The sequence below is a fragment of the Trematomus bernacchii genome, unplaced genomic scaffold, assembly GCF_902827165.1.
Source record: "Trematomus bernacchii unplaced genomic scaffold, fTreBer1.1, whole genome shotgun sequence".
NCBI classification, from domain to species: domain Eukaryota; kingdom Metazoa; phylum Chordata; class Actinopteri; order Perciformes; family Nototheniidae; genus Trematomus; species Trematomus bernacchii.
In genome coordinates this window covers 1-26,241 of record NW_022987354.1, presented here as the reverse complement: position 1 = coordinate 26,241, position 26,241 = coordinate 1, and the positions used below count along the sequence as shown (strand labels likewise).

The following is a 26,241-nucleotide window of genomic DNA, read 5'->3' as shown; positions in this document are numbered from 1 at the left end:
GATGAGAGAGAGAGAGATGAGACTGATGAGAGAGAGAGACGAGAGACTGAGAGATGAGGGAGAGAGAGAGAGAGACTGAGAGAGAGACTGAGAGAGAGACTGAGAGAGAGAGAGAGAGAGACTGATACCCCTTTTCCCCTTCTAGCTCCTCTAGAGCTTTTCTGGTTCAGAACCTGTTCTTCGGTTTAGCGCCGGCTCTTTTCACACCGCTCAGAGCCCGACTGGTGCTGCCGCTGCTGCGTCATGACGTCACCGTTTACGTCGCTGAGTTTCTCCCCAACGCCGGAGCTCACCTCACAACAACGGGCCGGGGACTGCGTCGGGTCGATGATCGTGTTGCTTTTAATCATACGAAGCCAGATTAAATTAAATAACGACTTCTCCAACCTTATACTTTTCTCCAGAGTGCCGTGGTTCATTGTTTATTAATGTGTTTCATTTAGCGACCGCTGCAGTGCTGGCTGCTCTTCCACAGGGAGTGTATTCTCCCGTTAGCTCCGGGTTAGCTCACACGGCTCTAAAGTATTCACTGTCTGACTGTCACACAAGCAGCTGACACATATCCCCAGTTCCCCTTAAGTGAATGTGTGTCAGTCTGAATTGACGCTGTTTGGCATCACAACGCTGTTATGAAAGTTTCTCTGGTATAACATGGGTGATGTTAGCATAGCAACCGAAGCTAAACTGACTACTTGCTAAGCCGTTTTCTACAGGCACTTTTTACCGGCGTATTTTTTCATTATGATTCTACTTGTGATAGTCGGACATGACAACCTGTGCAGCCCATGTATTGATTCCATCCGATAGCTGCTATAATAACAAACGTCTGCCTGCTCTCCACAATGATCAATAACAGCGAACGGATGGTCAAAGTAAGGTACAAATAAACAGAATCACACGAAGCCTGGTTAGTGTTGCCTGACTTTATAAAGCATGTTTTTTTATAAGTGTGTGGTTGCGTTCTAGTCACTTTGCTCAGCACTACTGCTTGTTACAACTTGTATTTGCCGTACTCGCCTTAACTGTTATCTCAGGTTAATCTCGCCCCCCTCCGACGTAAGCGGTTCTTGCTTCTAGACGGACAACTTTTTGGTGCTCGAAACGAACCGGATTCCGGAGCTTAGAGGCTGCTCCGCTGCGGTGTGAACAGGACAACCCGGTGCTTTTCAAGCACCAGCACCGAACCGGCCCCGAAACACCGTTGGTGTGAATGGGGTATGAGAGAGAGACTGAGAGAGACTGAGAGAGAGACTGAGAGAGGGTGAGAGAGGCTGAGAGAGAGACTGAGAGAGAGACTGAGAGAGGGTGAGAGAGACTGAGAGAGAGACTGAGAGAGAGAGAGAGAGAGACTGAGAGAGAGACTGAGGCTCCTGGTCTGAGCGTGTACCTCTGTCAGGGTGGAGCTCCACAGTCTGGCTCTCACAGTCAGCGAGGCAGAGGAACTCATGTTCAGCAGAGGACAGACGAACGGCACACAGCGGGCCCCGTGCTCACAGTCCTACAGGCACGCATGCACACACACACACACACACACACACACACACACACACACACACACACACACACACACACACACACACACACACACACACACACACACACACACACATGTAAGGACCATTGTGAGGGGGAAGCAACCTACGTGACACCTTTTGCTCGAATTTAAAGGTCCCATGTCACGGCCATTTCTACTGATCATGATTCCATAGTTGAGGTCTACTAGAATAGATTGACATTGTTCAATGTTCCAAACTCACATTGGTTTCTCATACAGCATCTCTGTATAGTATGTGTATTCACTCTGTCCTACACGCCTTGTTGGAGCTCCTGCCCCCCCTCCCTGTGAGCCCACTGTGCTCTGATTGGTCAGCTCGCCCACTCTGTTCTGATGAGTCCACCACCGTTACAGCGGAACATCAGTGTTTATGTTTTACAATGGCGTTTGTTAGCAACCAGGAAATGACACCAGTAATGACAAACAGATGAGAATGCTGCGTGGGGTCTGGGTGCCGTGTTGGGGGGACGTTGGGGGGCTCGCTGCTCCGCCCTGTGAGGCTCGAGGAGCGGACAGTGTGAGCTGGCTTACTGGTGTCGTTTCCTGGGTGCTGCGTGGGCTCTGAGACACCGCGGAACTCAGCCTGAGCACACACACACACACACACACACACACACACACACACACACACACACACACACACACACACACACACACACACACACACACACACACACACACACACACACACACACACACACACACACACACACACACATACACACACAGCCTGAGCCTGAGTGTACATTTGAGGGTGACTCTGCAGAGCGTTTACATGCAGAAGCTACAGAACACAAGGTGACGGGACCTTTAAATATATTTGACACATTATTTCAGAATGAGGATTAGTGGTTTGTAGCGCCCCCTGTGAGAGGCTGCAGTACTGCAGGTATTTGTACCAGAGAGTAGGACTTTCTGTTTCCCTGGAGGCTCCTCCCTCTCTGATCCTGCAGACTCCTCCTCTTCCTCTCCTCCTCCAGCTGATCAGACAGAACAGATTCATTAATGTCATTGGTTTCTTTGTTCAGTGAAAGAGAGATATAATGTGAGTTTTCTTTGTTTATTAATTACACTAACAAAGGTTTGAATGTGTGAATATATGATTATAAATATCTAACAACACATCGACCAATCCAAGCGAGCCTTCCCTAACGTTTCCTGTTTAATTATATATGAAGGCAGCTCTCTCTCTGATTGGACACGCCTTTATTTTGAAAGGTGTTGGCCCAGGATCTTTATTGAAATGAGAGGCTGATGTTGCCATGGTTACCTCGAGGTTTAGGGGGTTGACAATGTTTCCGGGCGGATCACAGCGTGCCTCAGACGTGCCGTCCAATCGGATCTCTTCGAGGTACAGCAGCCACTTCCCATTGGACACCTCCCTCGGCCAATCAAACTCCACCTGCAGGTTGCCTAGGCGACCGAGTGGCTTCCCGATAACATGCACCTATCAGAGGAGGCCGTGGGTTACCAACCAACCAGAACAAGAAGAAATGAGGGTCGTTGTCAGTAGTTACAGCAAGTCGTGACCGATGGACCGCTAGTTAGCTCGGAAGCTAACTCCAGGGCTAATACATTTAGCAAAGTACTATTAAAGCAAAAGCATTTGGCGCTAACCCGCTACAGAGGCTAAGATGGCACCGCTAACACAAACATGGTGCGTTCAGGTGAATCGGGACGTTTTTGTTCTGACCTGGAGGCTGAAGAGCAGCAAACTGCCGACATCCTGCGTCCTCCTCATGGCCGACTCCCCGATCACATGACCGCTGAAGGAGGCGTGGCCTGGAGGGGTGACTCTGTCAGGTCAACCAATGAGAACAAGAGTTAACCTGAGATAACCTGAGATAGCCCGAGTTAACCTGAGATAACCTCAGATAGTTAACCTGAGTTAGTTAACCCGAGTTAACCTGAGGTAACCTCAGATAGTTAACCTGAGTTAGTTAACCAGAGTTAACCTGAGATAACCTCAGATAGTTAACCTGAGTTAGTTAACCAGAGTTAACCTGAGGTAACCTCAGATAGTTAACCTGAGTTAGTTAACCCGAGTTAACCTGAGATAACCTCAGATAGTTAACCTGAGTTAATTAACCAGAGTTAACCTGAGATAACCTGAGATAGTTAACCTGAGTTAATTAACCAGAATTAACCTGAGATAACCTCAGATAGTTAACCTGAGATAGTTAACCAGAGTTAACCTGAGATAACCTCAGATAGTTAACCTGAGTTAATTAACCAGAGTTAACCTGAGATAACCTGAGATAGTTAACCTGAGTTAATTAACCAGAATTAACCTGAGATAACCTCAGATAGTTAACCTGAGATAGTTAACCCGAGTTAACCTGAGATAACCTCAGATAGTTAACCTGAGTTAATTAACCAGAGTTAACCTGAGATAACCTCAGATAGTTAACCTGAGTTAATTAACCAGAATTAACCTGAGATAACCTCAGATAGTTAACCTGAGATAGTTAACCAGAGTTAACCTGAGATAACCTCAGATAGTTAACCTGAGTTAATTAACCAGAGTTAACCTGAGATAACCTGAGATAGTTAACCTGAGTTAATTAACCAGAATTAACCTGAGATAACCTCAGATAGTTAACCAGAGTTAGTTAACCAGAGTTAACCTGAGGTAACCTCAGATAGTTAACCAGAGTTAGTTAACCAGAGTTAACCTGAGGTAACCTCAGATAGTTAACCTGAGATAGTTAACCAGAGTTAACCTGAGGTAACCTCAGATAGTTAACCTGAGTTATTTAAAGCTGAGTTAACCTGAGTTAGCCTGAGTTACTTAACCTGAGTTGAGAGTAACTCACAGAGAGAGAGACGTCTGCAGAGAGAACTGCACCAACATGGAGATGCAGACAGGAAGTAGATCATCCTGCTCACTGAGCCTGAACACACACACACACACACACACACACACACACACACACACACACACACACACACACACACACACACACCCCAACAATATCATTAAACAGGAGTGCGTGTGTGTGTGTGTGTGTGTGTGTGTGTGTGTGTGTGTGTGTGAGTGTGTGTGTGTTACGTGGACAGCTGCAGCACAGTCTGGATCTCTCTGGTGTTCAGACTGATCTCTGATGTCTGGAATATGATCAACACCTGAACCTGAAACAAGGGGACCGTCATGAAAATGATGAGGATTGAAAAACATCCATCATTAAACAGGGACAAACATGTGTGTGTGTGTGTGTGTGTGTGTGTGTGTGTGTGTGTGTGTGTGTGTGTGTGTGTGTGTGTGTGTGTGTGTGTGTCTGTTGTTAGGGGTACCTGATGGTTGCTCCTGAACGGGTTCCCCAGCTCACACAGCAGAACCTGGTCTTCAGCAGAACACTCCACCTGGACGTCTCCCTGCAACACACACACACCTGTCACCTGTCCTACCTGAAACACACACACCTGTCACCTGTCCTACCTGAAACACACACACCTGTCACCTGTCCTACCTGAAACACACACACCTGTCACCTGTCCTACCTGAAACACACACACCTGTCAGAGACCTGTTGACCCCCCTCACCTTGGATCTGACCCCAGAATAGGACAGTGTGGGCGAGGTGAAGCTGATGTTCAGAGCGGCGCGGTGAGCGTCCTCCGCCTCCATGTTGCTCACATTAACCTCCAGGAAGAGGAGGGAGAGAGAAGAGTCATAGAGGAGGACCTGGGAGTGTTGCTGCCTGAAACACACACACACACACACACACACACACACACACACACACACACACACACACACATGCAAACACACACACAAGCACACACACACATGCAAACACACGCACACACACACACGCACACACACACACACACACACGCACAACACACACGCACACACACAAGTTCACATCGGGTTCGACTGAATTACTACATGGAGGCAGAACCTGTCGGTGGAGAACCACAACGGGGATCTCCGGGTCTCAGGAACATTAAGAGCTCACCTGGTGTACGGGTTCTGGTTCTGGTCTGTGAACTGGGCCTTCATCTGCAGATTGCTGCTGCAGCGGTTATCAGAACCACAGGCCTTCTGGATGTGGATCTGCAGGGGACGAGAAGGAGCTTTAGAACGGGTTAAAAAGCCCAGTTAGGTAGTCCTGACCCGGGTCCTGGTTCTGCGTGGTTTCTCTGTGGGTTCTTACCCGGGTTATAAAGGTTCTGATGGGTTCTGAAGCTCGTTATAAAGGTTCTGATGGGTTCTGACCTGGGTTATAAAGGTTCTGATGGGTTCTGAAGCTTGTTATAAAGGTTCTGATGGGTTCTGAAGCTCGTTATAAAGGTTCTGATGGGTTCTGACCTGGGTTATAAAGGTTCTGATGGGTTCTGAAGCTTGTTATAAAGGTTCTGATGGGTTCTGACCTGAGTTCTGATTGGTTCTGACCTGGGTTCTGATGGGTTCTGACCTGAGTTCTGATGGGTTCTGACCTGGGTTCTGATGGGTCGAGGGGTCTCGCTCAGCACCGGGAGGCGTTTGAGGTCCTGTACGGCGTTTCTCTTCCTGGGCAGCTTCTCGTGCAGTGAGGCGTTCAGGGAGAACACGAGAGGCTCCACTTTGTTCCTGACCGGACTCTGCACACCCAAACACAGAACAGAACCTCAACAACACTGATATCTACAGGGTGACCCTGAACACAACAACTACAGGGTGACCCTGAACACAACACAAACTACAGGGTGTCCCTGAACAACATCATCAGGTTTAATGGAACTGTATCATCATGTGACCTCAGGTGTGACTGTATCATGTGACCTCAGGTGTGACTGTATCATGTGACCTCAGGTGTGACTGCATCATGTGACCTCAGGTGTGACTGTATCATGTGACCTCAGGTGGGACTGCATCATGTGACCTCAGGTGTGACTGCATCATGTGACCTCAGGTGTGACTGCATCATGTGACTCACCTGTAAACCTGCTCTCAGGTGCACACAGCGTTGACTCGGCATAAACAGGAAACCAGACACACTTTGATCGCTGCCAACGAAACGGAGGCGGGGCTTAATGCTGGTGACATCACCAGAGACCGTGAAGAGGACCGCTGAGAGACAGACAGGTGAGAGACACACAGGTGAGGACAGACAGGTGAGAGACACACAGGTGAGAGACAGACAGGTGAGAGAGTCAGGTGAGAGACACACAGGTGAGAGACAGACAGGTGAGAGACAGACAGGTGAGAGACACACAGGTGAGAGACAGACAGGTGAGAGACAGACAGGTGAGAGAGTCAGGTGAGAGACAGACAGGTGAGAAACAGATAGGTGAGAGACACACAGGTGAGAGACAGACAGGTGAGAGACAGACAGGTGAGAGACAGACAGGTGAGAAACAGACAGGTGAGAGACACACAGGTGAGAGACAGACAGGTGAGAGACACACAGGTGAGAGAGTCAGGTGAGAGACAGACAGGTGAGAAACAGACAGGTGAGAGACAGACAGGTGAGAGAGTCAGGTGAGAGACAGACAGGTGAGAAACAGATAGGTGAGAGACACACAGGTGAGAGACAGACAGGTGAGAAACAGATAGGTGAGAGACAGACAGGTGAGAGACAGACAGGTGAGAAACAGACAGGTGAGAAACAGACAGGTGAGAGACAGACAGGTGAGAGACAGACAGGTGAGAAACAGACAGGTGAGAGACAGACAGGTGAGAGACAGACAGGTGAGAGAGTCAGGTGAGAGACAGACAGGTGAGAAACAGATAGGTGAGAGACACACAGGTGAGAGACAGACAGGTGAGAAACAGATAGGTGAGAGACACACAGGTGAGAGACAGACAGGTGAGAAACAGATAGGTGAGAGACAGACAGGTGAGAGACAGACAGGTGAGAAACAGACAGGTGAGAAACAGACAGGTGAGAGACAGACAGGTGAGAGACAGACAGGTGAGAAACAGACAGGTGAGAGACAGACAGGTGAGAGACAGACAGGTGAGAGAGACAGGTGAGAGACAGACAGGTGAGAAACAGATAGGTGAGAGACACACAGGTGAGAGACAGACAGGTGAGAAACAGATAGGTGAGAGACACACAGGTGAGAGACAGACAGGTGAGAGACAGACAGGTGAGAGACAGACAGGTGAGAGACACACAGGTGAGAGACAGAACATACCCCAGTATACCTACTCCCAGTACATGTTCTGCATGGACCGCGTCGCAGTTCCCATTGATTTAGCTTGAAATGTGTGTGTGTATGAGTGTGTGTGTGTTCTCCATGGATCGCCACCTTGCCGTGGTGGAGAACCTTGTGTGTTCCAATGAACCTAAGAGCGATGCCGTCGCGAGCTTTTTAGCTCCTGGTAGGGTCCCCCATGGCGGTAAGATGGAGGGGGAGGTCCCAGACAAAGTGCGATCCAAAGACCTCAATGGCGGAAGTGGCGAAGGATGATACTCTAAGTCACAACGGCACTGAAGGCGGATGAAGGCTGCAACAGAGGGTGGTCTTCATTCGTCATGGATTCCATGCCATTGGATTCAGGCCCCTCTCTGCCAAGGACCGTGTGGTGGCTGCAGGCGCATCAATCTCCCCACGTTAAAAGACGTCACGCGCAGGCGTCCTCCCGAAGGGAACCTACCCACGCCTGTCCTACCCCTAAACATCTCCATTGACAACATCAGACTGGAAAATGTGGACTACTTCCATACCTTTGCAGCCTCCTATCATCAAAAGCTGTTATTGATGATGAAATACACCATCGCCTCAGCTGTGCCAGTGGGGCTTTCTCAAGGCTAAGGAAGAGAGTCTTTGAGAACCGTGACCTCCAAGCAAAGCTGTGGTGCTCCCCACTCTTCTGTATGGACCAGAAGCCTGGACCACATCCAGCAGGCACTTGAAGGCACTTGAAGGCACTTGAAGGCACTTGAAGGCACTTGAAGGCACTTGAGGCATACCATCAGAGGTCCCTCAGGGTTAGCTGGGAGGATCGGCGCACTAACACCAGCGTCCTGGAGGAGGCTGACATTCACACCATCAATGCCACCATTGCCCAAAACCAGCTCAGATGGACTGGCCATGTTGTCCGCATGCCTGACTCTCGCCTCCCAAAACAAGTCCTTTATTCCCAGCTTGTTAAAGGGGAACGGGCCCCTGGAGGGCCCCTGGAGGGCCCCTGGAGGCCAAAAGAAGAGTTACAAAGATCACATAAAAACAAACCTAAAGAAGTGCCACATAGACTTAAAAGCTTGGGAAGACAGCAGACGGGGCGACCTGGAGAAACCTTGTCCGTGAGGGTGCTGCACTATACAGGGTTCATACACTTTTTCACGAATGATTTTCAATGACTTTTCCATGACTTCTCCATGACCTTTACCTAATTTTCCATGACCAAAAAAATGACTCTTTCTCAGCGGTACCACATGGAACAGGAAAATAAGGTCTGCATCTGAAACATGTTGTGCCTATCTAAAACAAATCAAATAGGCTTACTAGCTTCTACACGCTAAAGCAACTCAAATCTCTCACCAACAAAATACCTCGTCAGTTAAATGCCATTTTACGTTCCATTACTATACGATACAGTAATTACTATTTCGGCGATTAGATAAAATATAAATTATATTTGATGCAACTTTAGTTACATTTCCATGACTTTTCCAAAACTTTGGGAAAAATATTGTTTTCCATAACTTTTCCAGGGCCTGGAATTAGCATTTTGAATTTCCATGACTTTTCCAGGTTTTTAATGACCGTAAGAACCCTGACTATATAATGATGACCTCTGCCATGCTGCACAAGACAAGCGCAGACTCAGGAAGGAGAGAGCAACCACCAAACAGGTCCAACCCAAACCCTCCACCACTACATCCCCCTGTCCACACTGCACAAGAATAATGGGGTCCAGAATCGGCCTCTATGCCCACCTGAAGACCCACACCAAGAAGGAGGACAGTCATACTCGACTACGAGTGACCGCCGATGATGATGATGGTGTGTGTGTGCGTGTGTGTGTGTGTGTGCGTGTGTTTGCATGTGTGTGTGTGTGTGCTTGTGTGTGTGTTTGCACGTGGGTGTTTGTGTGTGCATGTGTGTGTGCTTGCGTGTGTGTTTGCATGTGTGTGCGTGTGCTGTGCATGTGTTTGCGTGTGTGTGCGTGTGCTGTGCATGTGTTTGCGTGTGTGTTTGCGTGTGTGTGTTTGCGTGTGTGTGCATGTGTGTGTGTTTGCGTGTGTGTTTGCATGTGGGTGTGTGTTTGCATGTGTGTGCGTGTGTGTGTTTAGATGGTAAGTAGCAACAGTGTGACCTCGTTTCTGATTGGTCAAATTAATAAGACAGAAGCAGGCAGAGCTCCCTGAGGAATACTGTGTGTGTGTGTGTGTGTGTGTGTGTGTGTGTGTGTGTGTGTGTGTGTGTGTGTGTGTGTGTGTGTGTGTGTGTGTGTGTGTGTGTGTGTGTGTGTGTGTGTGTGTGTGTGTGTGTTTCTGTGTGTGAGTGTGTATGTGTGTGTCTCAGATGTAATAATATCAGTTTCTGTAATAGGATTTATCATTCAGAGAAACACACAGGAGACAAGGACACAAGGACACGCATGATGTCATCTGTGCCCTTGTCTGTGTGCTTGTATATGTGTGTGTGTGTGTGTGTATATGTGTGTGTGCGTTTTTGTGTGTCACTCTTTTGATTAACTTTAGGCGTTAATTGACAGCTGTGTCCTGTCAATTAATCAGATCAGCCATTTAACTGAGAGCATGCATGCACACACACACACACACACACACACACACACACACACACACACACACACACACACACACACACACACACACACACACACACACACACAGCTGGTAATGGTGATTAACGGGGGCAGACCATAAACAGACCTGTTAGCGTGTAAGCGTTGTCATCACAATGCTATCACACACAGGGGGGATGGTACTCACTGATGTTGTCTCTGTGGCTCCTCTCCCCGGTGCTGAACATGTAGGAGAAACACACCTCCACCTGGATACTGACACACACACACACAAACAGTATGTTAGCTTCTAACACGTCAGCTGTTAGCCTGTTAGAATGTGAGCCTGTTAGCCTGTTAGCATGTCTCACCAGAAGTCGCAGTTGTTTGGGTCGACGACATCTGGAGACACTCTGATGGTTTTGTTGAGATGAAGGACCGGACGAGTCCTGAGGAAACCACAGTCACCAGTTACCACAACACCAGTTACCACAGTTACCAGTTACCACAGTCACCATGCAGTTACCAGTTACCACAGTTACCAGATTCACCAGTTACCAGAGTCACCAGTTACCACAGTTACCACAGTTACCAGTTACCACAGTTACCAGTCACCAGTTACCACAGTTACCAGAGTCACCAGTTACCACAGTTACCAGTTACCACAGTTACCAGTTACCAGTTACCACAGTTACCAGTTACCACAGTTACCAGATTCACCAGTTGCCACAGTTACCAGTTACCACAGTTACCAGATTCACCAGTTGCCACAGTTACCAGTCACCAGTTACCACAGTTACCAGTTACCACAGTTACCAGAGTCACCAGTTACCACAGTCACCAGATTCACCAGTTACCAGAGTCACCAGTTACCACAGTTACCAGTTACCACAGTTACCAGTTACCAGTCACCAGTTACCACAGTTACCAGTTACCACAGTTACCAGTTACCAGTCACCAGTTACCACAGTTACCAGTTACCAGAGTCACCAGATTCACCAGTTACCAGAGTCACCAGTTACCAGAGTCACCAGTTACCAGAGTCACCAGTTACCAGAGTCACCAGTCACCAGTTACCAGTTACCAGTCACCAGTCACCTAGGCAAGGCAAGGCAAGTCTATTTATACAGCACCTTTCAACACAAGGCAATTCAAAGTGCTTTACAAAAAATGAAAGACATTAAGAAAATGGCTTTTAAAATCAGTCATTAAAAAGAAAAGATAATAAAATAAACATTAAAAGAAAAAATACATGTGTGGAGGAAACTTCTGTGTAGCAATGCATGGAGTCACCGACTCAGGAAGGAGACACGGTGAGAGTTGGAGCTTTGATGTCAAACACTGATGGGTTTATTCAGAGTATTCGGCCGGAGGATTCACATCACAAGTCAAAGAGTCAGAGGTTCTGACCACACGGTAGAGTTGCCACGTCAATTCTGAAGAGCCTCTCTCTATGCTAGACCTTTTAACTGGTTCACAGAGAGAAATCAACATCTCTGAAGGAGTAGACTAAACAGCTGGGAACACTGAGCCACCTGCGTCCGACACTCATGGCCTCAAGGATTTCACATCTTAGAGCCCACAAACACCGATAAGGAAGTGCCTCAGCGTTCTCACAACAAGTACCCTTCGTGCCAGACAAGTTGACCGGTCACAAACTGGTGACAACAACACATATGGCACCAAGGCCTTTCCTTAAAGGAGATAACAGACGTCAGAGTAGATCATAAAACGTCACAGAGCAAAAGGTTAGATATCTAGAAGAATTATTCCTTAACAACATGGATAAAAGTTACAGTGCAGTTTAAGATGTGAATAGTTCAATTAAAAGCAGCGGCAAAAAGAAAAGTCTTCAGCCTGGATTTAAAAGTAGTCAGAGTTGCAGCGGACCTGCAGGTTTCTGGGAGTTTGTTCCAGATGTTTGGAGCATAATAACTGAACGCTGCTTTACCATGTTTAGTTCTGACTCTGGGGACAGAAAGCTGACCAGTCCCTGAAGACCTGAGAGTTCTGGATGGTTCATCATTCAGCAGGTCAGACATGGATTTTGGGCCTAAACCATTCAGTGCTTTATAAACCAGCAACAATATTTTGAAATCTATTCTTTGACACACAGGAAACCAGTGTAAGGACTTCAGAACTGGAGTGATGTGATCCACTTTCTTAGTGTCAGTGAGGAACCAGTGTAAGGACTTCAGAACAGGACTGATCCACTTTCTTAGTGTCAGTGAGGAACCAGTGTAAGGACTTCAGAACAGGAGTGATGTGATCCACTTTCTTAGTGTCAGTGAGGAACCAGTGTAAGGACTTCAGAACAGGAGTGATGTGATCCACTTTCTTAGTGTTAGTGAGGACTCGAGCAGCAGCGTTCTGAATCAGCTGCAGCTTTCTAATAGATGTGTTAGTGAGACCTGTAAAGACACCATTGCAGTAGTCCAGTCTACTGAAGATAAAAGCATGGACAAGTTTTTCCAGATCTTGCTGTGACATTAGTCCTTTAATCCTAGATATGTTCTTTAGGTGATAGTAGGCTGATTTAGTAACTGTTTTAATGTGACTGTTGAAACTCAGATCAGAGTCCATGACTACACCTAGATTTCTGGCTGTATCTGTTGTTTTGAACATTGCAGACTGAAGCTCAGCGCTAACTTTTATACGTTCTGCCTTGGCTCCAAAAACCATTACCTCAGTTTTATCTTTGTTTAATTGGAGAAAGTTCTGACACATCCAGTCATTGATTTGTTCAATGCACTTACTCAGTGTTTGAATTGGAGCATAATCTCCTGGTGAAATTGTTACGTAAATTTGTGTGTCATCCGCATAGCTATGGTAACTTATTTTGTTGTTTTTCATTATCTGAGCCAGTGGTAACATGTAGATGTTAAAGAGAAGAGGCCCCAAGATGGAGCCTTGAGGTACCCCACATGTCATATTTGTCAACTCAGATGTGTATTTACTTTTAGAAACAAAGTTGTTTCTGTCCTTTAAGTAGGACTCAAACCAATTTAGAACTGTTGCCGAAAGTCCCACCGAGTTTTCCAGTCGGTCTAGTAATATGTTGTGGTCAACAGTGTCAAACGCAGCACTGAGATCTAATAATACTAACACTGAAGTTCTGCCACTGTCTGTGTTTAAGTGGATGTCATTGAAGACCTTTACAAGAGCAGTCTCAGTGCTGTGGTTTGGACGAAATCCTGACTGGAACACATCCAAACAGTTATTTAAATGCAAGAAGTTACTCAACTGTTGAAAAACAACTTTTTCAATGATTTTACCTAGAAATGGCAGGTTTGATATGGGCCTGTAACACCAGTTACCAGTTACCACAGTTACCAGTTACCAGAGTCACCAGTTACCACAGTTACCAGGTCTGGTGCCTTGCTCAAGGGCACCACGGCAGGGCCCAGGAGGTGAACTGGGACCTCTCCAACTACCAGTCCATACTCCATATTTAGGTCTGTTCGGGGACTTGAACCGGCGTCCCTACGGCTCCCAGTCCCTACTGACTGAGCCACTGCCGGACAGGTAATGATGGTGAGGTGAGGTTACCTGAGCAGAGCCGCCTGGTCGTCCAGAGACCCCCCAGCAACGGTTGTGGCATGACCACCAAAACAGAAAGATATGGACACAAGATGTGTGCAACTGTATTTAGTATCCTATCCATTTTAACATGATTTAAGTGGGGGGGGGGACCCAACGTCCTCTAGGGGGGTCCGGCAGGATGTTTTTTTTTTAATGTTGAAGTTAAAAGCATCAATCTGGTGCACTTTGAGAGCAACATTAAGAGATCTATGGATACCTCTCTCAACACCCATATGAAACAGAACTGTAAACAGATTTACTTTTTCTTTATGGATATTTTACAAATCACTCCCCTTTCAAACTGTACTCTTGTTTATTAATAACAACTTTTTTGTACTGTCATATAGTATTTTATACCTGTTTTTCATCTATTCTCTTATTTTGTTATAACTATAATGATCATATAAAGGTGTTCCTTTACCTCACTGAGCTGAGGTTATCAGAGCCTCTCAGTCTTTCAGGAGAGAGCTCTCTAAAGCTCTCCCCCGGTTACACAGTAAAGTCCAATGTTAATGAAAGCACACAGAAGCTGTATACGTTTTTTGTGAGTTTAATTTATTTTAAATGAACACAAATACAAAATTAAAACCTATAATTGCACACTAAAACCCACCCCAACCAAAAAAAGAACAATTTCACATAAACCTGTGGGGGCTGGGGCAGTTCAACTTGATTTTGGGGGGGGGGGGGGGGGGGGGGGGGGGGGGGGGGGGGTGTTAGTATAAGATAATAAGATGTACTTTGTTGATCCAAAATCGGGAAATTGTGTTGATATGAAATTTCCCAAACATTTTTTTTTTTCATTTCTAACTACTTTTTTTCTCCCCAATTTTCGGCCCCCTGATGGGTTGATGCGCCCTTAGCATTCGCCTATACTGCCTATGCCAAGGGCTGGCCCTGAGGTCAGGGTATCTGTTCCCAGTTACCAGGTAATGATGGTGAGGTTACCTGAGCAGAGCCACCTGGTCGTCCAGAGATCCCACCAGCAGGTCAGGGTATCTGTTCCCATCCACATCCTGTCCTCCAGAGAGAGAGTAACCAAACGTCCTGAACCCCGGAGACACGCTGCTGCCCTGGATCACCTGGGGGGGAGGAGCCTGTTAGCTTTTAGTGAGTTAGCCGGTTAGCCTTTTAATGTGTTAGCTTTTAGTGTGTTAGCTGATAGCCTGTTAACTACTAGCCTGTTAGCCTACTAGCCTGTTAGCCTATTAACCTGTTCAGGTGTTCTGCAGGTGAGTTACCTGTCGGGGCTCTGAGGAGACCCCCCCCCTGCTGCCGCTGAAGATCATCACACTTCCTGTTCCGTGGAAAGGAGCTCCGACTGCGAAGTCTGAACCAGAGAGAAACCCATCAAATATCATCAGTATATATCATCATCATATATCATCATCATATATCATCATCATCATCATCATATATCATCATCATATATCATCATCAAATATCATCATCATATATCATCATCATCATCATATATCATCATCATCATATATCATCATCATATATCATCATCATATATCATCATCATATATCATCATCATCATCATCATCATATATCATCATCATATATCATCATCATATATCATCATCATCATCATCATCATCATATATCATCATCATATATCATCATCATATATCATCATCATCATCATCATCATATATCATCATCATATATCATCATCATCATATATCATCATCAAATATCATCATCATCAGATATCATCATCATCATATATCATCATCAAATATCATCATCATATATCATCATCATATATGCTCATTATCATATATCATCATAATATAGCATCATTTTATAAAACGGACAAGTCAAATCAAGCAATCTGATTGGTTCTTACCCGTGATATAATGAGCGTATATCACGGGTAGAATTGTAGTTACTTTTCACAACAAGTCAGTATCCCTCCACGTCTGAGAAAAGCTACAACCGTTACAGCTGTTACATTACGTCCGTTAGGAAACTAACTAACTAACAAAGCTCAAGATGGAAACATGTAAGGGATAATGTGCAGCAAGGACGTATTGACCGTTGTTAAGGACGCTCACATCTGCAGAAAGAAGTCCGGTCGATTGAACTGTATACAGTTGGGCTGAAAAGCAAACTGCATGCTGCTTGCTTTTCAAACTGGAACAAGAAAACAGCGGAGAAGTAACGGGGCAGACATCATGAAGTGTGCTACTTTTAAAGCAAGCAACGATGTTTTCAAATCTGTAATCAAAAAGGTCCTCAAAAACGCTATTGAAGCAGTTCCTGCCGTTGCTATGTAGATCAAACTGTAACAACGGACTATTTTTGATCTGCCTGTCGGGTGTTCTTTTACCCATAATGACCGCCTCGCTGCACATTGTCCCTTACTTAACTTGGACCTCCGGGGGGGTCTCACTATGGAGGAGTGGATTGAGCAGTGCCTATCTCCAGAAAGCACCTAAACGACGACATGCAGAGCTACGTGAAGAGCAGGTAGACCAACTGGAAAGGTACCACCATTCAAAAGCTTTCTGATGCGGGTCTTGAAACAAAGCAGAGAAATGATGACCGTTAGTGGCCTCAGGTGAGAAAGCTCTCTCCAGAGCTACTGGAAGCCCAATCTCAGGGACCGGAGAAAGTGGAGCAATATTCTCTCCACGCCAAAGAACAGCCTAGAACAACCTCAACCTATAACCACGTAAGCCATGCTACTGATGCTGGACAGGTTTTCAGTGGGTGCACAATAAACGGCAACATACTGTGCCCTGCTGTCCTCGACCACTTTGAGCCTCTTCTCTCTCGGATGTAGTCAAGCACCTGCGGCCGACAAACTGCACCTCAGACAGCATTCCCTCTCGCCTTCTCAGAGATGTTTTCGAATCAGTTGGAGCAAGTGTTTTATTGCTTGTAAACACCTCTCTTAGCTCAGGATGTGTCCCAGCTGCCTTCAAACATGCCGTGGTTAAGCCACTACTTAAAAAGAAAAATCTCGCTCCCTCCATTCTCGCAAATGTTAGGCCCATCTCCCAGCTACCTTTTTTCTCTAAATCCCTAGAGCGAGTAGTCTATGTCCAGCTACAGTCGTTCTTAACCATCCATGGAATCCATGAAAAGTTTCAGTCTGGCTTCAAACCCATGCACAGCACTGAAACAGCCCTTTGAAGAGTTTTTAATGATCTGCTCCTAGCCGCCGACTCAGGTAGCCCAGCTGTCTTGGTGCTGTTAGACCTGACAGCTGCCTTTGACACTGTGGACCATAGCATCCTGCTGTCACGGCTTGAACAGTCCGCTGGCATCACAGGCTCTGCCCTTGCATGGTTCAGGTCCTACCTGACAGACCGTAGCTTCTCAGTACAGCTAGGTGCCTTCTCCTCTGCCAAAGCCCCTCTTACCTGCGGGGTTCCCCAAGGCTCTATTTTGGGCCCCATCCTTTTTCTACTGTACATACTGCCCCTAGGTTCAATTCTCACTAAACACAACATCCCCTTCCACTGCTACGCCGACGATGTACAGATCTATCTGCCTCTCAATCAAAATGTCAACTCACTACAGCAGTTGATGGACTGCTTAGCAGAGATCAAATCCTGGCTGAGACAACATTTCCTCAACCTCAATGAGAGCAAGACTGAGGTCATCTTTTTTGGACCCCAACCTCCAGCCTCTCCGGTTGACATTCTGGGCTCTCTCAATAAAAACATCCTCCCCTCGGTCATGAACCTTGGAGTGACCTTTAATAGCGCTTTTAAATGTGATAAGCAGGTCAGCAGCGTAGTCAAGCCCTGCTTTTTTTAAATACGACTATTGGCCAAGACCAAGTCGTATTTATCTTTTAAAGACTTAGAAAGGGTTATTAATGCCTTTGTTACCTCGAGACTGGACTATTGCAACACTCTGTATGTGGGTATGGACCAGGCCTCAATTAGACGCCTGCAGCTAGTCCCAAACGCAGCTGCACGTTTGCTGACTGGCCACAAAAAGCGTGACCACATCACCTCTATTCTGGCCTCACTACACTGGCTTCCAGTTCGGTTCAGAATTGATTTTAAAATCCTTTTATTTGTTTTTAAAGCACTAAATGGGCTGGCTCCGGCCTATATAGCTGAACTGCTCCAGCGCTACACCCCAGCCAGAGCTTTAAGGTCTGCTGACCAGCTGCTGCTGGTAGTGCCCAAGACCAGGCTCAAAACCAGAGGGCACCGAGCCTTCTCAGCAGCTGGCCCTAGGCTCTGGAACACTCTGCCCCTCCATGTGAGGTCGGCCCAGACCCTAGGGGGTTTTAGATCTACTCTTAAAACTCACTTCTTCTCTCTGGCCTTCAAGCCTTTTCTTATCAAGCTCCACTTTTGTGGAACCAGCTTCCAGTTTGCGTTCGGGCGGCCGACAGCCTATCCGTTTTTAAGAGTACGCTTACGACCTTCCTTTTGATAAAGCTTATAGTTGATAAATAATCTAATAAGAGTGCATTGACGTAGATACGCTGTGCCTCTTCACCTACCTTTTGGTTCTTGCTCTTTCACTTAAATCCTAAAAACTTGGATCTTATATTTAAAACTAAGGTTATTACTACTACTCATTCTTCTAAATCTTGTCTCTCTCTACTTCTCATACTCTCTACTCCTGTAATCGATTCTTTCTATCCTCTCTTTATCCAAACCCTTTTCCCTCTCTGACCTCTCCATGTTTTATTAGAGGGAAACAGGTTTGCAGAGAAGCTTATCCAGGCCGGGGAGTGTTATGACGTATTCACAGCTTCCTCCCTACCTCTCACCAATTCCAACTTAGGCTCCAGTGGGAGCTTGCTCCCTGCGTGTGCCTCTCTGTTTCTTACTCTCTTACTTGCTACCCTTTCCCCTCAACCTATCCTAAGGGAGTGCTTGTTCTTCCTCCTGTCTGTGTCTGTGTATTCTCATGTTCAGATGAACCCAGCCTCCCCCTCTGTGTCTATATCTACGCCGGGATCCGGAGTGGAGGCTGATCCTCTTGCTGTGGTCCTGTGCCCTGGATCCTCTATCCTGAGTTCTGGATTAAGTCGTGGACTTCGGGTCGTGGCTGAACCTGTCTCTGCGGTCCTGCCTGGGTCTCGTCATGCTGCTTCCCTGAAGGCTCCCACAGGATTGTTGTTGACATCCTCGTGGATTCATCTTCTTATTATAGACACATGCATTTCCAAACATTCGGTCTACCTATGTTGTAAATGTATTATCTCTTCGATTTACACACGGCATCTATTGCACATCTGTCCGTCCTGGGAGAGGGATCCCTCCTCTGTTGCTCTCCCTGAGGTTTCTCCCATGTTCCCTTTAAACTGTGGGGTTTTCTCCGGAAGTGTTTCCTTGTACGATGTGAGGGTCTAAGGACAGAGGGTCTAAGGACAGAGGGTCTAAGGACAGAGGGTCTAATGACAGAGGGTCTAATGACAGAGGGTCTAAGGACAGAGGGTCTAAGGACAGAGGGTCTAATGACAGAGGGTCTAATGACAGAGGGTCTAATGACAGAGGGTCTAAGGACAGAGGGTCTAAGGACAGAGGGTCTAATGACAGAGGGTCTAAGGACAGAGGGTCTAAGGGACAGAGGGTCTAAGGACAGAGGGTGTAAGGACAGAGGGTCTAAGGACAGAGGGTGTAAGGACAGAGGGTCTAATGACAGAGGGTCTAATGACAGAGGGTCTAATGACAGAGGGTCTAATGACAGAGGGTCTAAGGACAGATGGTCTAAGGACAGAGGGTCTAAGGACAGAGGGTCTAATGACAGAGGGTCTAATGACAGAGGGTCTAAGGACAGAGGGTCTAATGACAGAGGGTCTAAGGACAGAGGGTCTAAGGACAGAGGGTCTAAGGACAGAGGGTCTAAGGACAGAGGGTCTAAGGACAGAGGGTCTAATGACAGAGGGTCTAAGGACAGAGGGTCTAAGGACAGAGGGTGTAAGGACAGAGGGTCTAATGACAGAGGGTCTAATGACAGAGGGTCTAATGACAGAGGGTCTAATGACAGAGGGTCTAAGGACAGATGGTCTAAGGACAGAGGGTCTAAGGACAGAGGGTCTAATGACAGAGGGTCTAATGACAGAGGGTCTAAGGACAGAGGGTCTAATGACAGAGGGTCTAAGGACAGAGGGTCTAAGGACAGAGGGTCTAAGGACAGAGGGTCTAAGGACAGAGGGTCTAATGACAGAGGGTCTAAGGACAGAGGGTCTAAGGACAGAGGGTCTAATGACAGAGGGTCTAATGACAGAGGGTCTAATGACAGAGGGTGTAAGGACAGAGGGTCTAAGGACAGAGGGTCTAAGGACAGAGGGTCTAATGACAGAGGGTCTAATGACAGAGGGTCTAAGGACAGAGGGTGTAAGGACAGAGGGTCTAAGGACAGAGGGTCTAAGGACAGAGGGTCTAATGACAGAGGGTCTAATGACAGAGGGTCTAAGGACAGAGGGTGTAAGGACAGAGGGTCTAAGGACAGAGGGTCTAATGACAGAGGGTCTAATGACAGAGGGTCTAAGGACAGAGGGTCTAAGGACAGAGGGTGTCGTTTTTCTCATACTGATATACTGAACAAACTGTGCTGTTGTATTTGCTGTAAAGTGTCTTTACTGAAGGGTATTTTTATTATATGTTCAGCACTTTGGCTGTTTAAAAATCGTTTAAAAAATGTGCTATATAAATAAAACTTGATTTGATTTGAACATACAAATGAATGTAAATAAATAGCCAAATAATGGATCAACGCTCTCTGTCTAATATGTTCGCTAGCTGTTAGTGTTGTTGCATGGCAACCACTATGTTTTGTGCAGAAGGCAACAGAGGGACTATTTTATTTTGAACATCATTATTTACTAATAAAAACTATTTAAATTAGAGCGTGTATTTTTCTTTCATATTGCCACACTTGGTAACCGTTTTATTAAAGCAATAGCTCACTTCAGGCCGTGATATATGCTCATTATATCACAGCTAAGGGGGTTGTCGACCCTCCGCGTCGGGCCGAACCACGCCCCTTAACTGTGATATAATGACCATATATCACGGCCTGAAGTGAGCTATTGCTTAAATATATCATCATCATATATCATCATTATTTACCCCCCCCTACACCTGTACCTCCACCTTACCTGTGAATGCCCCCCCCAGCTGTAGCCCCCCCGTCTAAAATCCCCCCCTCACCTGTACTCCCCCTCCCCCCCTCACCTGTGAACCCGTCCTGGTCCAGGTCTCCGGCGCTGCTCACTGAGATCCCGAACCCTGAGCCCTGAGGACCAATCAGCACGAGGCTGGGTTCTGGATCAAACCCCCCCCCTCTGTTCAGGTACACGTAGACAGCCCCACCCACCTCGGGGTCTCTCTGGAAGAAGAAGGGGGCGCCGACCAGCAGGTCACTCCATCTGGGACAACAACAACAACACATCATCAACAACACAACCACCAGAGGCCTGCACGACGAAGCCGGATGTTCTCTGAGCTGACTTCGTAGTATAGGCCCCTGCACGACGAAGCCGGATGTTCTCTGAGCTGACTTCGTAGTATAGGCCCCTGCACGACGAAGCCGGATGTTCTCTGAACTGACTTCAGGGGAAACTCTGGGTTTCCGGTCCTACGACGCTGGTTCTCTTCTTACCGGGCTAGGTCTCCATGGTAACTTGTGCTTGAGCCTGGTCCGGAGCAGGTTAGGTTCCAGGCTAAGAGATCAAGTCAGTGAAAGCACCGCCTGCTGACCAATCAGAGCTCAGTGTGCGGAGTTTAAAGCGATCAAGTCATATTACAGGATAGAGGAAATACAGAAAAACTGCCGTTGCAGGAAAGATAATATTATAGTTGACTTTTCATTCAGGAAGTATGACGCTGCGCTCTCAGTACCTTCTCCATGTTTGTGATTGGTCAAATGTTGCTAACCCCGCCCCTTTCATGTGAACGCGCACTCAGCCGGACAGAGAAACCCTGGCTTGAGTTACCGAGTTGATAACCAGCGTCGTAGGACCGCTTAGCGAGATCGCGTTTGTTTTGGGTTAGTTAAGATAACTCAAACATATCCAGGGTATGTTGAACTGGATTCGTAGTACAGGCCTCTGGTCCGGAGCAGGTTAGGTTGCAGGCTAAGAGATCAACTCAGTAAAAGCACCGCCTGCTGACCAATCAGAGCTCAGTGTGCAGAGTTTAAAGCTATCAAGTCATATTACAGGATAGAGGAAATACAGAAAAACTGCCGTTGCAGGAAAGACGCCGACGTGTCGCACTTATCATTCATATCACATCATCAATCACATCATTGATCATATAATATCATAATATATCATATATATATATATATATATATCCCCCCCTTTGAGTCTCTATACGGACCAGAACATCCCATCAAACCCCCCCGCCCCCCCTGAGTCCCTGCTAGTGGGCAACACATCATCAATAACAACAAGATACTGAGCAACAACACAACCCCTGCAGGAAGTGCATGCTATATAACATATATATATTAAATATTATTATATATATATTATATATTTTTTTTTACACAGTTACCCGTCATTGTTGATGTCCGCGGTGGCGACGGCGTTCCCGTAAAAGGATCCGGTCTGATGGCCGCGCAGCGTCTGCTGAGTCAGCAGTTTATCAGAGCGCTTCACTGCCAGAAGCACGGAGCCGCGGGCGTCTTCCCTACTGTCCTTAGGGGCTCCTGAAGTACACACCGCAACACTGTCACATCCTACTGTCATTAGGGGCTCCTGAAGTACACACAGCAACAATACTGTAATATCCTACTGTCCTTAGGGGCCCTTGAAGTACACACCGCAACACTGTAACATCCTACTGTCCTTAGGGGCCCCTCAAGTACACACAGCAATACTGTAATATCATACTGTCCTTAGGGGCTCCTGAAGTACACACAGCAACAATATCATACTGTCCTTAGTGGCTCCTGAAGTACACACAGCAACACTGTAATATCCTACTGTCCTTAGTGGCTCCTGAAGTACACACAGCAACACTGTAATATCATACTGTCCTTAGGGGCTCCTGAAGTACACACAGCAACACTGTAGTATCATACGGTCCTTAGGGGCTCCTGAAGCACACACAGCAACAACACTGTAATATCCTACTGTATTTAGGGGCTCCTGAAGTACACACAGCAACAACACTGTAATATCCTACTGTATTTCGGGGCTCCTGAAGTACACACAGCAACAATACTGTAAAGTCCTACTGTCCTTAGGGGCTCCTGAAGTACACACAGCAACAACACTGTAATATCCTACTGTCCTTAGGGGCTCCTGAAGTACACACAGCAACACTGTAATATCCTACTGTATTTAGGGGCTCCTGAAGTACACACAGAAACACTGTAATATCATACTGTCCTTAGGGGCTCCTGAAGTACACACAGCAACAACACTGTAATATCCTACTGTCCTTAGGGGCTCCTGAAGTACACACAGCAACACTGTAATATCCTACTCTATTTAGGGGCTCCTGAAGTACACAAAGAAGTACGATAAGAGTGAGTCACCTGTTACTATCGTTTCATCTTCCTGTGAGAGGAGACCACGAGCCTGGGTCACCGAATACCCTGCACACACACACACACACACACACACACACACACACACACACACACACACACACACACACACACACACACACACACACACACACACACACCACCCACCCACCCACGCACGCACACACACACACACACACACACACACACACACACACACACACACACACACACCCACCCACCCACGCGCACACACACACACACACACACACACACACACACACACACACACACACACACACACACACACACACACACACACACACACACACACACACACACACATTACTCAGAGACAATACCTGTGATGTACTGTGTCTCTACTTAAAAGAAATAAAGGATTTAAAGGGACAGTCTTTAATAATTACAGTGTGGATATTTAAAGGGACAGTTTAATATTTACAGTGGGGATATTTAAAGGGACAGTTTAATATGTACAGTGTGGATATTTAAAGGGACAGTTTAATATTTACAGTGGTAATATTTAAAGGGACAGTCTGTAATATTTACAGTGTGGATATTTAAAGGGACAGTCTTTAATAATTACAGTGTGGATATTTAAAGGGACAGTCTTTAATAATTACAGTGTGGATATTTAAAGGGACAGTTTAATATTTACAGTGGTAATATTTAAAGGGACAGTTTAATATTTACAGTGTGGATATTTAAAGGGGCTGTTTAATATTTACAGTGTGGATATTTAAAGGGACAGTTTAATATTTACAGTGGGGATATTTAAAGGGACAGTTTAATATTTACAGTGGTAATATTTAAAGGGACAGTATTTAATATTTACAGTGTGGATATTTAAAGGGACAGTTTTTTATTTACAGTGGTAATATTTAAAGGGACAGTTTAATATTTACAGTGCGGATATTTAAAGGGACAGTTTAATAGTTACAGTGTGGATAATTAAAGGGACAGTTTAATATTTACAGTGGTAATATTTAAAGGGAAAGTTTAATATTTACATTGTGGATAATTAAAGGGGGGGTTTAATATTTACAGTGTGGATATTTAAAGGGACAGTTTAATATTTACAGTGTGGATATTTAAAGGGACAGTCACCTATATAGATGTTCCTGCTCTGCAGGTTTGGAAAGGAGATCATCTGAGAGTCAAACACAGCGTCAGGATTTATCCAGGACACATGCACGTTTCCTACACACACACACACACACACACACACACACACACACACACACACACACACACACACACACACACACACACACACACACACACACACACACACACACACACACACACACACACAGATGAATATCTGAACAGATTAGAGGAGGAGGAGGAGGAGGAGGAGGAGGAGCTCACCTTGCCACTCGTAGCTTCCCGGTGAGCCGACGATGACTTCAGTCTGAGTGATGAAGGACGAAATCCCCATGTTACACATCACCTCCCCACTGACGTCCCCCAGGTGACTGCACACACACACACACACACACACACACACACACACACACACACACACACACACACACACACACACACACACACACACACACACACACACACACACACACACACACACACACTCCGATGTTTCCTCAGTTTTTTAACAGATATGAGGTGATGTGAGCACTTCAGCTAACAGCTAATGGCTAACAGGTGTGTCTCAGGTGTGTCTCAGGTGTGTCTCAGGTGTGTCTCAGTGTGTCTCAGTGTGTCTCAGTGTGTCTCAGGTGTGTCTAACAGCTGCAGTGTATCTCAGGTTTGTCTCAGGTGTCTCTCAGGTGTCTCTCAGTGTGTCTCTCAGGTGTGTCTCAGGTGTGTCTCTCAGGTGTGTCTCAGGTGTTTCTCAGGTGTGTCTCAGGTGTCTCTCAGGTGTCTCTCAGGTGTCTCTCAGGTGTCTCTCAGTGTGTCTCTCAGGTGTGTCTCAGGTGTCTCTCAGGTGTCTCTCAGGTGTCTCTCAGGTGTCTCTCAGTGTGTCTCTCAGGTGTGTCTCAGGTGTGTCTCAGGTGTGTCTCAGGTGTCTCTCAGGTGTGTCTCAGGTGTCTCTCAGGTGTCTCTCAGGTGTCTCTCAGGTGTCTCTCAGTGTGTCTCTCAGGTGTGTCTCAGTGTGTCTCAGGTGTCTCTCAGTGTGTCTCTCAGGTGTGTCTCAGTGTGTCTCAGGTGTGTCTCTCAGGTGTGTCTCAGGTGTTTCTCAGGTGTGTCTCAGGTGTACCTGCAGGTCTGCTCCGGATTCTGCCAGGTGAGGTCGGTGTGGTTGTACTTCAGGTCGTTTCCACGGATATAACAGCGTCCAATCATGTGCTTGAGTTTAAATGCTCCGTAGAGTTTAACGAAGCGATGACCACACACCTGAGAGACAGGTGAGACACAGACAGGTGAGAGACAGACAGGTGAGAGACAGACATGTGAGACACAGACAGGTGAGACAGACAGGTGAGAGACAGACAAGTGAGGATAGACAGGTGAGAGACAGACAGGTGAGGACAGACAGGTGAGAGACAGACAGGTGAGAGACGGACAGGTGAGAGACGGACAGGTGAGGACAGACAGGTGAGAAACGGACAGGTGAGAGACGTACAGGGAAGAGACAGACAGGTGAGAGACAGACAGGTCACAAACAGACAGGTCAGAAACAGACAGGTGAGAGACAGACAGGTGAGAAACGGACAGGTGAGAAACGGACAGGTGAGAGACGGACAGGGGAGAGAAAGACAGGTGAGAGACAGACAGGTGAAGGACTCACCAGGACTCTCCCCCCCGGTGGTCCCTGACTGGACACGGAGACGCCGAGCCACATGTCCTCAATCAGGTCCTCAGACTGGAGGGTCTCTGAGGGACAGACAGGTGTGAGTGCTCACCTGTCTCGCTGCACTGCACTGAGCTCAGTGTGTGTGTGTCACCTCACACCTCACACAC

The 26,241-nt window shown here is 46.7% G+C and overlaps 1 protein-coding gene across 1 annotated transcript; it reads right to left on the bottom strand.

The window, feature by feature from the left end:
- Positions 1–1,387: 1,387 nt before the first annotated feature.
- Positions 1,388–26,154, bottom strand: LOC117483773 (integrin alpha-3-like; the record flags this gene model as incomplete). The annotated part of the gene is given in 22 exon segments (XM_034132123.1): positions 1,388–1,498; positions 2,455–2,535; positions 2,826–3,002; positions 3,249–3,351; positions 4,372–4,449; positions 4,608–4,687; positions 4,850–4,930; positions 5,100–5,256; positions 5,518–5,615; positions 5,999–6,142; positions 6,478–6,611; positions 10,450–10,517; positions 10,613–10,690; positions 14,772–14,905; positions 15,065–15,153; positions 20,991–21,184; positions 22,317–22,470; positions 23,305–23,364; positions 24,424–24,516; positions 24,688–24,794; positions 25,538–25,674; positions 26,069–26,154. Coding segments are annotated over 22 exon segments (2,444 nt in total), but the record flags the coding sequence as incomplete, so codon positions are not given.
- Positions 26,155–26,241: the final 87 nt, after the last annotated feature.